Source organism: Neomonachus schauinslandi, chromosome 10, assembly GCF_002201575.2.
Source record: "Neomonachus schauinslandi chromosome 10, ASM220157v2, whole genome shotgun sequence".
NCBI classification, from domain to species: domain Eukaryota; kingdom Metazoa; phylum Chordata; class Mammalia; order Carnivora; family Phocidae; genus Neomonachus; species Neomonachus schauinslandi.
Genome location: NC_058412.1, coordinates 34947783 through 34967648, shown reverse-complemented (window position 1 = coordinate 34967648; position 19866 = coordinate 34947783). Strand labels below are relative to the sequence as shown.

Genomic DNA, 19866 nt, shown 5'->3' with positions numbered 1-19866 from the left:
TTATATAGAATCGGCCTCAGATGAGCACTGATGGATCCCTTTACCCTTTCTTTTTCTACTCTTCTGTTCTCTCTACTGGTACTGACTCCATCTTGCAACAACTTTTGTAATAAATCCCTGACAGAATATTGTTATAGCATTCTCTGTGGGCAAGCTTGGGGAGGCCATTGTTCCTGGCTCCACTTCTGGAAGGGTTTTTCACTTTCCCTGACTAAAACTTCTGTCAGATGAATTTTTCTCTTGAGAATATTGTTATCTCTCATGTCTTCCAGGTACTGTTATGTCGCAGGTTGTCTCCATATCAGGCCCAAAGATGAGTAGGATTGGAAAGAAGAGGACAGAGATTCTTCATCCTAATCCAGATGTATAGTTATTCTGTGTAGTCTGCCTTCGCTTTTTGATATTTGACTGCTGACAGCTTTTAAGACTCACTCCTCCTTCCCCTTGTGTCCCACACCTGGACAAGCTGATAAGGAAGCCTGAATGCTCTCTCCCTGGGCATTGGCAAGAGATTCACATCACACAAACCCCTTCCTGTGGGCATGGGAACACTCACCTGGCCCTAACCACAATAAAAACCCAGGCCAGTCTCCTTTCCTCACTCTCTCAAGCCATTTTGGGCCTGCTTGAGAGACGTACCCTGGTCTCTCCCAGAGACCTCAGTTATGTAAGTAATAAACCTTTTCATACACTTGGTCTGTGTTTATGTGGCATCATCATTCTCCATATTGGAACCCAACTTTGGGTGGGTCCTATCTGCCTCTGCAGGTGACCATTACACTCTGGATACTCTAGCTCTCTAGCTAATCCTTTATTTCCCATGGTCTTCTGTGATGCCAGCCAGTGCTGCAGGGGCAGTGGTCAGTCAGTCCATCCTGGTTGGTCCTGCTGCCCTGTTTCTCCTGCAGGAGAAGCAATTGTATTCAGTCCTGAACTCACCATTGAATATCTGGGTGTCATTTTGCATATAGCCTCCTAGTTCTGTGGAAACTTTAAAAATGACTAACAGAGGTGCTTGGCTGGCTCAGTTGGAGGAGTGTGCAACTCTTGATCTCAGGGTTGTGAGTTCAAGCCCCACGTTGTGTGTAGAAATAATAAACTAAAAAATAAATAAATAAACTTAAAAAAAAAATGACTCTACAAAAAAAAAAAAATGACTCTACAAAAAAAAAAAAAGATCCTAAAGAAACTGGCTGGAATTTCTAGAATCTGGTGTCTGACTCCGTTTCTTGGTTGGATGAGACCCGGTCACTTTCTTGAAACTTTGGCAATCAGGAAGGAATTAGGACAGAAGGCCAGTGCTCTTCAGATCCCGGTAAGGGCCACAGATGTCATGAGGCCTAGATGCTGTTTAATTACAGTATCCTTATAATGCCTACTGTACCCTAAAAATAACACCTGAGTTGGCTTGAATGTATTTCTGGTCCTTAGAATGAAACAAAACTTGATTAATACACTAATAAACTAATTTGCTTTTACTTTTTTATTCTTGATCATATGGACTTCACATTAGCTTTATTTTATTTTTTGTTTTTTTAAGATTTTATTTATTTATTTGACAGAGAGAAAGAGCCTAAGTAGAGGGAGCAGCAAGCAGAGGGGTGGGAGAAGCAGGCTTCTCACTGAGGAGGGAAGCCTGATGTGGGGCTTGATCCCAGGACTCTGGGATCATGACCTGAGCTGAAGGCAGACGCTTAACCGACAGAGCCACCCAGGCTCCCTATTCACATTAGCTTTTAAAAAAAGTGTTCGTATAAGCATCCTCCTGGTCATCTTGAACTTAAAAGTCAAATTGAGTTATTTATTAAATTGCTTATTTATGTCAAAATACTACAGAGTACAATGCTTATTATAGATTTATAAAACGGGGTAAAAATTAACTTCATTGTAAACTGTTTGATTTTTTAATAGTTTTCTGGTGTGGGTTCTGTTCCCAGGAAGCTGCTAACTCAGGAACAGAGTTATGGCAATATCCATAATTTCCATCTCCTGGGAAACGAATTTACTTCTAGGCTTGCTTTGCTCTTCGTAGAGTATTGAGAGTAAGGGCTGTTTCATACCTAATTGATATGTAGAGATTTTTAGTCTGGGTCAGAGAACTACAAAATGCAATTGGTCTCTTTCATGTTTCCTTCTCTAGCTCTGCCAACTCTGGCCTAGGCCTTTTCCAAGAGAACATAGAGGAGGAGAGAATGGCGGCCAGATGGCAGGTGAGTTAGATTTTCTTCAGTCCGGAGCTTCTTTGCAAGCCTTGGAGATTCATCCCATTATGGTAAAAGTTGGGCTCTGAAGAGAAGACGAGAATGTTTGCTGGCGTCAGATTCTCTTCTTTCTCACCATACAACACAGCTGTAGGGATCTTCCTTCTGAATGGCCCTTCATAACGCCTTGGTGACCGGCCCCATCATGTCTTTTGTAATGGTTGGGGACCAGAGGATTGAGGCAGCTCTGCCCTTAGCAGTGAGCTCAGGGAGTGCTTAGAGAACTCTCACGAGAATATAAAAATTCTGAATCTTCTAGTCTGGACTGTTATATTCTTTTCAAAGGGACACCATATTTTTTTATCTTTTTTCTCCAGTTTTAGTTCTTAAAAGTATCTTCCGTTCCTCGTACACTTATCATGGATCTTCCCTTGACTTGAGAATCAGTTGTTCAGGCTGAGATCCTCATGGATCCATGAGTGTTAGAGCTGAAAGGGAATTTAAAGATCATCTAATCTAATTCTTTAATTTTATGATTTAAAAAATTGAGGCTAATAACAGTGTCCCTGAAGTTTGGAGGCTCTGCCATGGATATGACATGAGGCTATCACCAAGAGTTTCATGCCTCAGGTCACAGACCTGTACCTCTTTTTTTTTTTTTAAGATTTTATTTATTTATTTGAAAGAGAGAGAAATGGAGCATGAGCAAGGGGGAGGGCAGAAAGAGAGGGAGAAGCAGGCTCCCCACTGAGCCGGGAGCCCAACGCAGGGCTCAATCCTGAGCCAAAGGCAGACGCTTAACCAACTGAGCCACCCATGTACCCCATCTTTTTTTTTTTTTTAAGATTTTATTTATTTGATAGAGAGACACAGCGAGAGAGGAACACAAGCAGGGGGAGTGGGAGAGGGAGAAGCAGGCTTCCCGCCAAGCAGGGAGCCCGATGTGGGGCTTGATCCCAGGATCCCGGGACCACGACCCGAGCCAAAGGCAGACGCCCAACAACTGAGCCACCCAGGCGCCCCTCTTTTTTTTTTTTTTTTAAGTAGTCTCTATGTCCAGTGTGGAGCCCAACACAGGGCTTGAACTCACGACCCTGAGATCAAGACCTGAGCTGAGATCAAGAGTCAGACACTTAACTGATTGAGCCACCCAGGTGCCCCTCAGACCTGTACCTCTTATGTAAAGTATCCAGTGCTCTTACATCATTAAAATCATTTCTTTTTTATTTCATATATCCTCCGGTGCTGTATTCTTTTCTCTTACTCAGTGAGACATAAAAGAAGACACATAGGTGAGTAAGAACATGTTTGTCTTTTCAGAAGTCACTCAAGTTTAAGGATGTGGCTCTGAAGTTCTCAAAGGATGAGTGGAAGCAACTGGTCCCTATCTCAGAGGGCTCTTTACAGGGAGGTGACGCTGGAGAACTATCAGGGTTTTGTTTCTTTGGGTAAGCATGACTTTCCTTGGTGATTCAGAATCTGCCATTGGGTGTGTGTGTGAAGAAGATGGCCGCCCTTCTTTTCTTACTGGGGCAGAATTGTACATCTTCGGATAGATCCCCAGGAAGGGTGTAAGTGGTTTATTTATTTTTTGTTGTTTGTGTTTAACTAATAGCTGTCAGTACTGTCAGTAAATGGCCTTTTTGATCTGGATAGAATCTGTAGGATAAGTGAAGTTTGGTCTGAGACCCTAGCTTTAAGCAAAAAATTGTATTATATAAAATGGAAAATGGGTACCCCCTTTCCTGGGAATTTTCAATAAGGGGGGGAAAATCAGATATATATTTATCTCTGTTTTCCTAAAATTGGAAAACAATGGAAACAACGCAGGCACTTGGGAATAGGGATTTAGGTAAATGAATCATTGTACATCCATAATGGAGTACATTGTACATCCACATGGGCCTTGACCATGAATGATATTTATAGAGTTAGAAAGATATTAATAATATCCTGTTAAATGATAAAAGCAGTATATGAAATGATTGGAACCTGAGTACATTTACAACATATATCTATATGCATAGGAAAAGTCTGGAAGAATCTACACCAAAAATTTTTTTTTTTTTTAGGTTTTATTTATTTATTTGAGAGAGAGAGAATGAGAGAGAACACATGAGAGGGGGGAGGGTCAGAGGGAGAAGCAGACTCCCCGCCGAGCAGGGAGCCCGATGCGGGACTCGATCCAGGGACTCCAGGATCATGACCCGAGCCGAAGGCAGTCGCTTAACCAACTGAGCCACCCAGGCGCCCGAATCTACACCAAAATTTTACCCCTAATTATCTTTGACTAGTAGGCTTACAGGTAACTTTTTCGTTTTTTTATCTTTCTTAATTGTCTACAATGAACATGAAATATTTTTTTTAATTAAAAAAAATTTTTTTTTTAGAGAGAGAGTGTGTGTGTGTGTGCACGAGCCGGGGTTGGGGGGTGGCGGCTCAGAGGGAGAGGGAGAGAGAGAGAATCCCAAGCAGGCTCCATGCTCAGCGCAGAGCCTGACATAGGGCTTGATCTCACGACCCTGAGATCGTGACCTGAGCCGAAATCAAGAGTTGGACACCAAACTGACTGAGCCACCCAGGCACCCTGAACATGAAATATTTTTAAAACTACAAAGATGAGGAAACATTTTTAAATGCATAGTGATTAACACCAAAGTTAGTATAGTGGTTGCCTCGTGGTGGGGGAGGAAGAGGGGATGAGGGAGGGGCTTCAATCTTAGTATTAATGTTTATTAAGTTAGATGGGTTCATAGGTGTTTGTTTTAGTCCTTATGCCTTTTGTGTGCTTAAACATTTAATAGTGCAATTAAAAACTAAATGTAGAAAATTTATATATGTCACTAAAGAAATTTATATATATGACATTTATAAATGTCACTACTTTAAATCATTAAAAACCAAAGACATTATAATTTTTCTTTTTAAGAATTTCTAAAAAATTGTTTATTAATGTTTTCAGTTTTAAGTCTTTAATATTAACTGCACATAAGTTGAATATATTTCTTAAACTGCTCTGGTTTGATTTGTAGTTGCATCAAATTCAGTATAATTGCACAGAAGTATAATTAAGGGATACAAATCTATTATTTAAAAAACTACAAAAGAAAATGGGATAGCTTCTTCACCTTAGTTCCTTGAAGTGCAGAACCTTCTCCATATTCTACTTCTCTAAGCTAAGAATTTCCCCTCAACTCACAAGAATACTCGTTCCATCTGGGGGAGGTTCCTAGATCAGAGAAAAATTAGTGAACTACTTCAATAGATCTAATTCAGACTTTCTAGAAAGTCAGTACTGACTTCCCTTCAGAGAAGGAGAATTAGCATCTTATCTTAGAAATTAGCATATGCTTTTTGGATACTTCCATTTTCCTCTCTAGAGAGTAAGGGGATCTTATTAAACCCTGGGATAGTTGTGAATTTCCATCCCAAACAGCCATTTCTCATTTTGTCCTTTGTGAGCAGGAATTCTAGTTCCTAAACCTGATGTGATTTTCCAGTTGAAGAGAGGTGAAGAGCCATGGAAACTTGATTTTCAGGAAGATGAAGAAAGTGAAGTCCCAGGAAGCACTTTCCTAGGTATGTGTGAACTGGGTAGATGGGATTTCGCTGGACAGTTCACTTAGAGACCGACCACTCCTTGTGCTAGTCATAGGCCTATGGAGAGGGTCACTTCTATACTGGGTCTTTGTCTGGAAAACTTATGCCCAGGTAGCCACGTGGCTTTCTTGTCACCTTTCTCAGGTTTTTGCTCAAATATGCTGCCTTCTCAGTCAGGCCTGCCCTGACGACCCTATCTGTAATTGAACTCTCTCCATCTCTTTCCTCCTTCCCTGCACTACCTTAGCTCTCTTCTCAGGTGTGTCTTCCTAACATACTATATTTTTACTTTTTTATTTTGTTCCGTGTTTGTCCATACCTACCCTGATGAAAATGTAAACTCCATCAGAGGTTTTATGTTGTTCACTACTGGATCCCCAGTGTTTAGAACAGTACCTGGTACATAGCACACACTCAGGTATTTGTCATATGAACAAACAGGTATCAAGGTCCCACCTGTTGGGGGTTTTGGGGTCGGAGGCTGAGGGAGGGTTGAGACCTATTTGTATTTAACTCTGATAATACTTTTTTATCTTTCCTACTTACCTTTTACCATATCTCTTCCTCTTCCTTTAAAAGCCATTGTCATTGACAGTTCACTTTCTCAGGTCCTAGCTGGTCTTCCCACTTACTCTCTGCTGTTTAAACTCACTGACATGTAATAAACTGCCCAGTCATTTCCATGCTTCTTTGTGTATCCCCTGTTTTTCTGCATGTACCTCTCCCTGAAATGTTCTTCTTTTGGTTGTTCGCATGGTTAATATATCTTCCAGATGACCATTCTTAAGTTTTCCCTCTAAAGAAGACCCCACTCCAACTTCCATTCATTATTTCCTTCACTGGACTTACCATATCTGTTACATTTTATTTGTTTACTCTTTGTCTGCTGTCATATAGAATATAAGCATCATGAGGGCAGGGACCATGTCTCTCTTATTCAGTAGAGTCCCATGACTTCTACTGTACCTAGCACTTTGTAGGCACCTAGTAAATATCTAATGAATGAACAACAGAAGCTTGTTTGGCGGGCTAATTGCGCACCTTCTACTTCTCTTCTCTGTTCTCTTCTCCTCTGCCATTTTTCAGCCTCTCTGTGATGTTTTTCTTTTGAGGAGTTATCAATAAACCAGGCAGTATTTTGTATTCATTCTTCTCTTTTTTTTTTAAAAGATTTTATTTATTTATTTGAGAGAGAAAAGAGTGTGAGTGAGAGAGAGCACAAGCCAGGGGGAGAGGCAGAGGGAGAAGCAGACTCCCCACTGAGCAGGGAGCCCGACTGGGGCTCAATCCCAGGACCCTGGGATCATGACCTGAGCCGAAGGCAGACACTTAACTGACTGAGCCACCCAGGCGCCCCTGTTCATTCTTTTCTTAACATAGATAATGTTCTTTTTTTCACTAATATTAAGACCCAGTTATATCTGTAATTTCTATTTGTTTTAGACCAGAATGCTAGACTTGAGAGCCAGGACTCAACTCAAAGGCAGGATGTTTCTAAAGAAGCAAAGTCACAAAAGACATTAATGGAAACACTCAGAAAAGATGGTCCTCTGGGTCCTGTACTTGGCCCAGAAAACCTTGAGGGCACCAAGAAAGAACATCTTTCAGGGGAGACTTTGAAGAAATCCTCCCCCAAGGAAGACTCGCAAAGATCCACTCCTGCCAAGAAAACCAACAGTAAGGGGAGAAACCTTGAATGCAGCATATGTGGGAAGACCTTATATAACTACTTATCCCTCACTCGTCATCAAAGGACCCACACTGGAGAGAAACCTTATAACTGTCAAGAGTGCGGGAAAACCTTCAGCTATAGAAGTAGTCTTAAGAAACACCTGATGTCTCACACTGGGAAGAGCCCCTTTGAATGCAATGAATGTGGGAAAACTTTCTATGACCCATTAACCCTTACCGAACATCAGCGAACTCATACTGGAGAGAAGCCCTTTAAATGTCACGAATGTGGCAAGGCTTTCTTTGTCCGCTCATCTTTTACCCGCCATCAGAGAATTCATACTGGAGAAAGTCCTTACGAGTGTACAGAATGTGGGAGATCCTTTAGCCAGAAAAGCATCCTTGCTCGCCACAAGCTCACTCACACTGGAGAGCGTCCTTATGAATGCAGGGGGTGTGGCAAAGCCCTGTTTGACCGCTCCTCCCTCATTCGCCACCGCAGAGCACACACCGGAGAGACCCCTTTTGAACGTAATGAGTGTGGGAAAGTTTTCTTTGACCGCTCATCCCTTAATCAGCATCAGAAAATTCATAGTGGAGACAAGCCCTATAAATGCACCAAATGTGGGAAAACCTTCCTCCAGAAGAGACCGCTTACTCAGCATCAGAGAGTGCACACTGGAGAGAAGCCCTACGAATGCAGCGTGTGTGGGAAGGTGTTCAATTGCAAGTCCTCTATCATCCAACATCAGCGACGTTATGCCAGGCGGGCTTCAGACTATCACAGAGGTGCTTCAGCCCGGCCAGGGACCCCCACAGGAACTTAAGCCGCTTTTGTGCAAGATAATGAAGATTTGTGTTTGAGCACCTTCTAACTGCTGCTTATTCTCATGCCTCCATTTGATACTAGAGTCTCAGTAAATAGTCTTAATGGACCATGCCATAGACTTCCCCTTGGATGCCTCATACTTAGTATAATACTCTGAGGATCCCCAGATTGGTCAGAAGCTCTCCAATCAATATGTTTTGTAAGTGTTTGAAGGGGACCCTAAGATAAGCATCATACGTTATTTATTTATTTATAATTGTTTTTTTAATTTCTGGACCACTCCATAAGAATGGGAACTATTTCATATCTGTGCACTGCTGTGTCCCCAGTGTGCTGCCTGCCACTTATTACATATTTTCTCAATGAATGAATACCTGTCTAGTCATGAGAACTTGAGTCCCCAGTCAAAAGTAGTTTCTAGAACTAGAAACTTCAGTAAGAAAATTAACATGAAGGTAATATGTATGTAGGACTGTAAATACCTTCACTATAACTGCCCTATTAGCTCTTAATCCACTCTTCTTGGAGGTTTCTGGAGCCCTGGTTTGGGTATGCCCTTGTTCTTCCCTCAGGATCCTTAGTTTCCCTGAACTTTGGCTCTAACCTGACCTTTGGGCTCTAGTAGACTAACCTATCACCCTTGTTTCTAGGTTAATGGTTGTGTTTTTGTTTTATATTTGTTTAATCTCATTGATAACTAAAATTCCTTAGCCTGGTTTTGCCATTCCATCCATACCCTGGACACAACACCTTCCCTTTCTCATAATGTATTCGTGTATAATTGCTGATGGGAAAAATATTCACACCAAATGTTCAAAGTCCAATTGCAAGCCGGCTGTAGCCATGGCAGATGGGTGGGTTTCCAGGCTGAAGAAGTCAGCTACAATGAACCAGGAGATGGTGCTATGTCTAGTCTCAAAGAATATCACAAAGCCAAAGTTAACTCCAGGTATAGCTCATCCATGAGTAGTCATCCTTCAGTACTAAAGCAGCGGACATGAGAATGTAACTGAGACCCAGGCTACCACATCCTATTAGACATGATGTCCTTCTTGCCAGAACATCAGTATCTGTGAAACCAAAATGCAGACTGTCCTATCCACACCTACACAGTGGAGACATAGATTGGCTTCCTTACACCTACATCTTGAGAATTCCTCCTTAGTAATAAAACAATAATTCCAGAGAGCAGCTGAGAGAACACAAGCACCTAGATGAGGAGGAGGACAGGTTCCTCACATCTAGATTTTTTTTTTTTTAAAGCACAGTTGTTTTAATTTCTTATACCACATTGGTATTATAATGGATGAAAGATAGAGAATTAGCATGGCACTCTCTTCTTTCATCTTGTTAATAGACAGGAATCTGGAACCTTGGGCAGGACAAATGGAGTTATAGTGAAGCCCAGTAGCAGAGACCACAAAAAATCAGTCCCCATGATGATCAAAGATCTGTCCCCTTGTATGATGCCCAACCTATAAAACATGCCATAGGTATCATGTAAAAATGTGGATTCCTTTCCATCACACATGTGTCTAAAACCTGTGCAAAGTATGCAGAAGAAGCAATTGACCAAATATCCCAGGATCAGTAGTTCAACTTACTGAGCCATCTTACAGAACCTCATGATTGCAAAAGCCGAAGTGTTGATAATAAGCATTGATTAATGCTTACTGTGGCAGAAGCTGTTAGTTGCCTAACTTGTAGTCATACTTCTTTTCTTTCTTAACAATAGGAAATCCAAGTCTCTTCTGAGCAACGGAGTGCTCAACTATATTGCTCAGCCTCTCTTGCAGTGAGGTATATCTATCAGGCCAATGAAATACAGATATATCAAATGTCAAGCCAAGTATATTGATATATCACATACCAGGCAAATGATATGTTGATATCATTGGAATTTGTTGGATAAGACTTCTAGAAAGGCACCTTAAAAGGGAGGGACATCTAAAAAACCTCTTTTTGCCTTTGCCTTTCCCTTCTTCTCTACCTGGAATGTGGATTTAGTGGCTGGAATTCCAGCAGCCATCTTGTGACTTTGAGGATCTAAGTCATGCCTGAAGGATGGGAAAGGAGAAAAACAGAAGACATCTGATTCCTTGATGATCTTTTGGAGATTCCATACCAGCTCTGGACTGCCTACTTCTGATCTTGCATGAGAGAGAATAAACCCTTATGTATTTAACCACTATATTCACAGCCAAAGGAAATTTCTGTTAAAGTTGGTGGGCAAAGAGAAACAGAAGGAATTTATCTGATCAGATTCCTCCTGTTTCCCTCATACTTTCAGGTTGCTTCATCCAGCCACCTCTAGGGAGGCCAGATCCCACAGCCCACTGTGTGGCACTTAAGCAAGCCTGGAGGTGGTGCAAGGAACCAGAAACTTGAGCTGTGCAGTTGTTTGGCCTGTGGCAAGCAAGGGGGAGAGACTGGCACTCCCAAGCAGATAACTGCCCAGCTGAAGCTGGTGCAATCAAATGTCTGAGTGGGTTCATAGGCTCAGGCAGCTGAGGTAGAGCAAAGTGCTGAGGGTATGTGCACAGGCCCAAAGGTAACATGTAACTTGACTAGGCACATACTCATGCCTGATTTATTGCCTTTGCTATTTATTTCCCGCCAAGTTTGATTACCTGTCTCAAGTCTGCCTTCTTCTCTCCCTACCCGAGACCTGTAGCACCTCTCTCTTCTGTTGAATCTCATGTCCCTGAGACCTCCACCTGTTTGCCATCCAAATCCACCTTTACATTTTCAGTTTTGCCCTCTTCTGTGGTGACTAAAAGATTCCTTGTTTATCACTCTGCATATCAATTTTCATCTCAAAGTAAATGGCCTTTCAAGGCACTGTAGCTTCGAAGGAATGCAAAGATGCTTTCCTGGTGAGATTTTGTGGCAAACACAAAGACAGACTAGAAGGAAACAGAAGCACTCACTAAATTTAGGAAAACCCTTAAGAGACTATATCTTAAAGTGTTTCAACTCCACTCTACTGTGGAACACCAATTTATGTGCTTGGGCCAGCTGGTAGTGTCCAGGGCTACATGATTTCTAAAGTAGGGCCTCTGTAAATAAAAGTAGGATTACAAAGGAAGTCCAGGTTTTCCAAAAGCACACAAATGAAAGCCAAGAAAAACAATGAGGGCAATATTAGTTTCAGGCATTTACACCTTCTCTACAAGCACAGAAAAGAGTATACTCAGTTATTGATCATCTAAGTAGCAGTAAATACTCTGGGATACTCCTCCCATGGAGCTTAATCTGTGGTGTATATGTGTTGGGAGATACCCAATAAACAAAATTAATTACATGTTAGAAAGAGATAAGTACTATGGAAAAAAATGAAGTGGTCAGCGAAGGCTTCACAAGGAGAACAAAGGCTTGGAGGAGGTGAGAGAGCAAGCCATGTGAATACTTGGGGGATATCCACCCTTCACATCTATCCAGGCAGAGGAAGAAGCGCAGAGGCTCCATAGTGGAAGCATGCCTCACTCAATTGAATGATAGGTCAGTGTGGCTGCAGCAGAACAAATGAGGGGAAAGTGGTAGAAGATGAGATCAGAGAGTTAGTGTGTGTGGATTTTGCAGGGCTTTGTGGGCCACTGTAAGGACTTTGGCTTTGTTTTGAGATTGGAGAGCAATTGTGTTAAGAATAGGATGTACAGCGCAAGAGTAGGAGTGAGACCAGTCAGCAGGCATTTGCAGTGATCCAGGCAACAGTTGATGGGTGGTTAGACCAGGGTGGTAGCAGTGGAGATGGCGAGACGTGGTCAGATTCTATGTGTATTTTGAAAGTACGGCCAACAGGATTTGCAGAGGAACTGGATGTGGGTTGTGAGATAAAGAGAAGAAAGATGACTCCAAGGTGTTTGGACTGAGCAACTAGAAGGATGAGTTGCCATTTACTGAAGTAGGGAAAACTGTAGGAGGAAGAGTTATGGCATTGGGGGAGGAAGGGCATCAAAAGTTCAGTTTTGAACATCCTATATTAGAGATATTTATTAAATATCCAAGTAAAGAGATTGAGGAGACAACTCAAGGTCAGAGGAGAAGCCCATGTTAGAGATACGAATTGGGAATTGATCACATTTGGATGGTATTTAGAACATCTAGTCTGAACAAGATTACTAAGAAGTAAGTGTTCACAGAAAAAGAAGAGCGGCCCAAGGATTGGTCTCTGGGACATTCCAACATTTAGTTGGTTCCCAAATGAGCAGCTTCAGCAGCCCTTGGGAACTTGTTAGAAAAGCAAAATCTCAGGCCTCACCCCAGAATCCTGAATAAGGTTAGATAGAATTCAGCACTGTGTTTTAACAATTCTTCCAGGTGATTCTGATCATGGTATAGTTTGAGAATCACTGGTTTCGAGGCTGGGGAGAAGGAAGAGGAGTCTATTTAGAAACTGAGAAGGAGTCATCAGTCAAGGAGGAAAACCAGAGTTTTTCCAGGAGGAAGGAGTAGTCAGTTTTATCAACCGCTGGTGATAGATAAAGTGAGAGGAAGACTGAGAATTGACCATTGATTTGGTAACAAAAGAAGGGGGATTTCTGTGATGGGGTTGGTTAACTTGTCTGGTGTTCCAGACAAGTGGTGCCTTTCATATACAACAGTTTTTCAAATAAACTGTCCACTCCATAGCTCTTGCTATGGAGGGGGTTGGTTGGGGGGAGGCTCCTTTCAGCTGTTCTTTGAGCTGGTAGGGCTGTGTCCTCTATCACATGCTGTCTCTCCTCTCAGCCCTAGCTGATTGGACCAAAAGCAGCCAACCTTACAAATCAGAAGGTAAGTGTAGCTATGTGTATAACAAACCTAGTGTAATAGTGGCTTATATAAAATAGAAGTTTACATCTCTCTCACATTAAAGCTCAAGTTCTGTTCCACCTAATTGTCAGGGGCTCAGTTCCTTCTACCGTGTTGGTTTGCCATTTCTCTGGTGTTAACCTTGTCCACGTGGTCCACAATGACTTGTGTTCCAGCCAGCATGGAGGAGCTTTCCTCTTCCCTTTAAGAATCACTTTGCTCTCATTTCCCTGGCAAGAGGTAGGGATGATAAGAAATGTAATCTTTAGGAAGCTTTAGGCCTACCTAAAAGTTGGGAACGCTATTAGAGAAAAGACAAATGGACATTGTGGCTTCTACTCAAAGAGGGACAGGCTAATTTGATTTTCTTTCTTGGAAATTTGAACTAGAGAGAAAACTGGCTACTTTATTGTGGAAGATACGTGAGACCATGCACCATCCTGAAGATACACCCAATCCCAGCTGACAGCTCCTCGAACTTCTCTGGAGTCTTGAGAGACTTCCATGTTCCAGTCGCCTTGAGGTTAGCGGGACCAGTTATTAACTAGTAACTTCTTGGGGATCTGACTGTGTCTGGGTTGAGGTGATATCCAGGACTGAGATTCCATTTTTCCTTATTCTGCAGCCTGGAATACACACCCTTGGTTACTTTATATAATCTGTGTCCCCGTCACAATGGGCTAACACCATGGAAGCGCAGGAAGGAAGCGGTGGGGATGCGGGCGCCTCCCCTCGGGGGGAGTACCAAAGGTAAAGAGGGAATCCTGGGTAGGTGGTGGGGGCCCTCGGCCCGTCAGTTGCCATGCGAGGCGGGGTTTAGCGTGGCCGAACACATCTTCTGGGCCCGGGCCCAGAGTCGGCATCGAGGAAGGCGCGGCCTTTCGAGCAGCCAGCAAGGGGTTTCCTACGGGGCTCGACGCTCTTGGAAACCCAGTAACTACATGACGTCGCGGGCCTATCAGCCCCGAATAGTGGGGTACCGCCTGGCCAGCGTCCCGCGGAGTCCTCTGGGAAGCGGCGTCCCGTGACGTGAGCCGCGCCCCGCGGAGGATTCTGGGAGTTGTAGTTCAGCCTCGAGTTCGGGCCGGCGCAACTTGGGCCGGCGCAAGTTGGCCCGGCGGATTCCTAGATACCTTTGTCGCCTGGCCGGGGCTTCCTCTGCGTCGTGCGGGAGGTCGAGCCTGTTGTCGAGGAGGGCTGAGCGCGGGGCCTTCCAAGTCTGAGTGGCCGGAAGGAGGGCGGCGGGAGGGCCACCCGGGTGGCGCCAGGCTGCCCTGCGAGGGTCGCGCGCGCGTTCCCGGGCCTCCGAGTGCACCAGAGCGGTGGACCCCCGGGGTCCCTCGCCCGTTCGCTGCTCCCTTCTCCCGAGGCAGTCGTCACCTGCGCGGGCCGGGGGAGGGAGTCGCCATGGAGCCTGGGGGCAGAGGTGAGAATTTCGGAGGGATGCGGCCGCAGAGCCTGCTGGAGAGAAAAAAAGGGGGAAAGGCTGCCCTCTGGCTGGGGCAGGCTCTGGAAGGAGAAGCATCACGTCTTCTCTGTGAGACGACAGCCCTTTCCAACTGGTTGGTCTCACATTGGGGTTTTGAGGGAGAGCCCGCTACCTCATTGCCCTGCTGGTCTTAAGAATGATGTATGCCTCCCTTGCACCCAAAATCACCAGATCCGACAATGTGGCTTTTGACAATGACTTCGTTTTGTCTTCACGGGAACCCCATAAGGTGGTTGGAAGGAGATTGTTATACCCATTTGGCAGATGGGGAAAGTGAGTATTCCAGAAGTCACAGGATTTGTTTAGAATCCTGGATTTTTTCCCCCATAAGACCCATTGCTTTTCTAAGAATGCCAGTATTGTATCTGAAAAGCCAGTGTTCAAGAAGAATTTAACTAGTCTTCCTTCATCCTGTGAGCCTGGAAAAGAACAGGAATGAAACATTAAATGAGGATCGGATGGACACACAGAAACTTTGAATATTACTTTGATTCTCACTCAGCGATGAGAGTTAGAAATACGTATTTAATTTATGTGTCCAGATTTTCATAGCAGAGTCCTTCTAGAGTTTAAGGGCAGAGAAAGATAGGAGGAGTTGGAGGCAACGATGGTCATGTTTGTATTAATTCAGGGATGTTGTGGGATTGTCCCTTGATTTCCTGTGTTGACTTTTCTTAGGTGACAAGTAGCTGTGTGTGGCAGTATCCTCAGGTTTACTGCAAAGCAAGAGTAATCATCATGGCTCCTGTCTCCACTTGTAGGGTCACTTTCTGAGGACTCAGACTATCCCTGTGCTGGAGACCCAAAAGAAAATGGCATGACCACTGTGCTGCTGACCCCTGCATCCCAGGTGGGTTTAATTTCCTTTTTTCTCTTTTGTTTTCAGAACAGAAATACGATTTCCTCCATTGTTATGGAGTTGCTCAGCCATGATTCCTAGACTCCTGGGTTCATCCTGATAAAATGATGAGTGATGAACCTGACAGTAAATGCTCGTCACTTGTGCAGAACTTTCCCTCCAGCATTACTTCACAATCCACTTAGTGCTCAATTCACTCTTACGAGGCCTTTGGTGCTGTCATTGGCCTCATGGTCAGGTGCAAAATAATAGAAGCCAGTTTCCCTGACTCACAAAATTTACTGAGGAAATAAGACAGAGATAAGGAAAATAGTTAATCAGCAAGAAGGTATATATATAAAGATGCAGAAATGACTGGTACAGATTAAGTCATAAAAGGCCTTGGAAGAGGTTTCACATCCTCTAGAGTATTTGGGGGAAAAAATACTGGGATAAAAGCTGTACTTTGGAAAATAAGAGAGAGTAGGTAGTTGGAGAATAGAATACAGGATTATTCCAAGAGAGAGAAAAGCTTTGGCAGAAAGTCTGTAAGCGAGTTGGAGGTCTTCACGGGGTATGTGTGTCACTGTAGGGTGAGCTAGAGTGTGGTAAGGGAAGCTTAGGTATGTTGTAGCCAGACTGCAGGAAAACCTACACGGGGTCTTATTCCAAAGGTAAATAAAACCCCGTAAAAGTTTGTAGAGGCCCAGCAAGACGAAACATGCCTCTCTCTGATTGAAGGGAAATAAGTCAAGATGTTTCTGTAAGATCTGGCCTCAGACCCTGGGTGAATGGCAAACTCTGTGGTAAAGGCAGTGGGACTATTTGACAACTTCAGACCTGCCTCACAGCGCTTAGGTCTGAAACGCTGGGGGTTCTGATCTGAATTTGTAGATGTCTTTCAGAGGAAAGGGGAGAGAGAGTCAGTAGCCTCTGCTGGACGGTTTCCAGTTGGTCTTCCTGTGTCTTCCAGCCCCAGCACATGCACACTGAGCAGCAGCTCTTTAAACAAGTTCAATTTCTGAGGTTTTCTCAGGAAACTAAAGTCTGAAAGGAACTGCCAGTTAGTCTGTTACTGTTTGTAAAGAGAGGAGACCATATAAATTATATTGCTGTGTTGATCACTCCTGAGGCACATGGTCTTAAGGGACCATGAACTTAAATAAAAAGGGTACTGATTTTATACTTCAAGTATTAAAGAGTTAACATATGTGGATTTAAGAAACAAAACAGAGGAGCATAGGGGAAGGGAGGGAAAAATAAAACAAGACGAAATCAGAGAGGCAGACAAACTGTAAGAGACACTTAACTATAGGAAACAAACTGAGGGTTACTGGAGGGGAGGGGGTTGGGGGGATGGGGTAACTGGGTGATGGACATTAAGGAGGGCAGGTGATCGGGCGCCTGGGTGGCTCAGTTGGTTAAGCGACGGCCTTCGGCTCAGGTCATGATCCTGGAGTCCCTGGATCGAGTCCCGCATCGGGCTCCCTGCTCGGCAGGGAGTCTGCTTCTCCCTCTGACCCTCCCGACCCTCCCCCCTCTCATGTGCTCTCTCTCTCAGTCTCTCTCTCTCAAATAAATAAATAAATAAAATCTTTAAAAAAAAAAAAAAAAAAGGAGGGCAGGTGATGTAATGAGCACTGGGTATTATATAAGACTGATGAATCACTGACCTCTACCTCTGAAACTAATAATACACTATATGTTAATTAATTGAATTTAAGTTAAAAGAAAACAAGATAAAATATTCAACATAAAATAAATAAATAAATAAATAATTTTGAGCAGGGGATTTTCCAAGTAGGTAGTTATCTTAACTTTATTTTATTATATGAATTGTTTTTACCATTTATTTTTGGAAGGCTGTATCATAAACACTAGAATGCTGACTGCAAACAAAATTACCCAGTATATTCATATGTATGTTCAGGGAGCTATGGCAAAAGTGGTAGTTCAAAGAGAGACAAGACTGTTTCATTTGCTAGCATCCCAGGGACAGGTCTGTTTTAATGTATCACAATTAAAGTTGTACAGGAAATTTTTTATATAGAATTAGAAAAATTAGTAGACATCTGTCTTATCAGCAGTAAATAGATTCAGCTACAGATTCAGATGAGCATTACCCACTCTGCTCCCTTGCCCTACATTTTAGGAGACAATCTGAACTTTGTGCCTGTCACAAAAAGATAGATCAAGGTTAGGCTTGTACTCCTGCAATGTCTGATATCCTTCTCTTCCCCTCCCCACCTCTGTTCCCACGCCCACTTTTACAGAACCCCATTTAAACTGTTTCTACTAATTCTTCTTCAATGTTCCTTCCTTCCTTCAGCCTTTGACAAATACACAGTGTTTCTGCTCTGTGCCAGATAACTAGAGTTGCTCCAGTGAGCAAAATTAGACCCGGCCTCTGCTCTTGTGGAGCTTACCGTCTAATAGGACAGACAGACATTACTCACAAAGTCCCCTCAGTGTGTGCATCACACAAGAGAAGGGGAAGAACATGGTGCACCAGCCCAGAGAGCCAGGAAAGCCTTCCCTGAGGAGGTAACACCTGAACTGAGATCTGAAGTGTGAGCAGGATTAAAATAGCTGAAAGGATGTGGCAGGGGGAGAGCATTCAGGAACAGGAAGCAGCCTGTATAAGGGGGTAAAAGGGAATGTGGCACACATCTCAAGCAGCTGAATGGCAGCCACCAGCTGGAGCACAAGGAATGTGGGAGGAGTAGGGTGTGAGAGGGGAGAAGTAGACAGAGCAGGGGATGGGGGTGTCACACTGATCAGGGCCATTACGAGACATGGCAGGAACACTTGGGGGACTTTTGTAATTTGAGCTTGAGATACTGTTTTACAAATAAATCTACATTCTGTGACATGTATAGCAATCATCTTAACTTTAGTATGTATTGGGCAGATTTTACTCCCAAAGGAAAACTAGAGAGAAAAATATTTCCTGTTTCTTAAACTCCTTACAGTTTAAAACCATACCACAGAGAAAATAGTTAACTCGTAATTATATTTTCTCCCTTCCCCGTGTCTAAATGGTAAGGATTTCTGTAGTTGTGTAATTTAATTTATCGATCTATAAACTAATAACTTGGTCCCTTCAGGTTTTACAGTGAAGGTTCCTTCCTACTTGCAGGTTACATGCAGTTCTCTTGTATGGATGCAAGGAGCGAGTCTGGCTACAGATGCACCAGAGAATCTTACTGTTGGAAGGGATGTTAGAGGTCCTTTTGTCTAACCCTCCTGTCCTTCCTGTCTTCCTTCTCTTATGCTATCAGTTTGAGTCCCTCTCAGAGGCTCCTGGAAGATCCCTTGGTGAGCACAGGTGTGTTTGGTTTTTCAGGAGTCATTGGTGATCAGGGATATGGCTGAGGCTCTTACCCAGTGGGGGCAGCTGAACCCTCCTCAGGGAGATGTGCCTGAGAAGCATAGGAATCTGGTCTTGCTGGGTAAGGATGGCCTCCTCCCCTGCTTTGAACTTACCCAGTGTGGTACCTTTGCTTTCTCAGTTCCTAGGAGCTCTGAGAATCAAAGATTCTTAATCGCTGTGTAAGTCCTGAGACAGGCAATGTCTACTTTTGTTTCTGGATATATGTGTAACTCTGCCAGAGTTAGAGATGGACACCTTTAGATTGTATTTTCCTAGGTGGTAGCATCCTTCTCTACTCCCTGACCAAGGATGTTGAGACAAAGTTCTAGTGAAGATACCTTTTAAGAAATGGGTGCTTGGGGCGCCTGGGTGGCTCAGATGGTTAAGCGTCTGCCTTTGGCTCAGGTCATGATCCCGGGGTTCTGGGATCAAGCCCCACATCGGGCTCCTGGCTCAGCGGGGAGCCTGCTTCTCCCTCTCCCTCTCCCCCTGTTCATACTCTCTCTCTCTCTCTCTCTCTGTATCTCTGTGTCTCAAATGAACAAATAAAATCTTTAAAAAAAAAAAGAAAGAAATGGGTGTTTATTGTTTTAATAGAGAGAGGTAAAAACAAGTGACTTAGTTGTTTTGCTCAAGTAGACCCCATATCCATCTTCCTACCTTCTTAGCACTGTTGAGGGAGAAATCTAGAACTGACCTCTCTCTTTCTTTCTCTCTCTCTTTTTTTAAAGATTTTATTTATTTGGCAGAGAGAGAGCCAGACAGCACAAGCAGGGGGAATGGCAGAGGGAGAGGGAGAAGCAGGGAGCCCGATGCGGGGCTCACTCCCAGGACGCCAGGATCATGACCTGAGCCGAAGGCAGACGCGTAACTGACTGAACCACCCAGGCGCCCCTCTTTCTTTCTCTTATACTATCTTCCCTAATGACCAAGGAAATAACACTTGTTACCAAACGAATTTTTCTTTTCCCATGAACAGGGCTTCTAATTTCCAAGCCTGATGTCATCTCTCAGCTGGAGCGTGGGGAAGAGCTAGAGAGAGAAGTATCAAAAGCACCAGGTGAGTGATAA

General features: G+C 43.5%; 1 protein-coding gene and 2 long non-coding RNA genes across 3 annotated transcripts; all 3 read left to right on the top strand.

The window, feature by feature from the left end:
* Positions 1-2080: 2080 nt before the first annotated feature.
* LOC123326011 (zinc finger protein 2-like) lies at positions 2081-8299 on the top strand. The gene is given in 5 exon segments (XM_044918874.1): positions 2081-2210; positions 3522-3590; positions 3592-3649; positions 5667-5780; positions 7245-8299. Coding segments are annotated over 5 exon segments (1314 nt in total). The 5' UTR covers positions 2081-2192.
* A 64-nt stretch (positions 8300-8363) lies between these two features.
* On the top strand, positions 8364-13811 carry LOC110587578. The gene is made up of 3 exons (XR_002480767.1): positions 8364-8500; positions 13485-13618; positions 13721-13811. It is a non-coding gene; the product is annotated as an uncharacterized LOC110587578 (long non-coding RNA).
* On the top strand, positions 13811-18798 carry LOC110587300. Its single transcript, XR_002480746.1, has 3 exons — positions 13811-13845; positions 15346-15434; positions 18769-18798. It is a non-coding gene; the product is annotated as an uncharacterized LOC110587300 (long non-coding RNA).
* The last annotated feature ends 1068 nt before the right edge of the window (positions 18799-19866 follow it).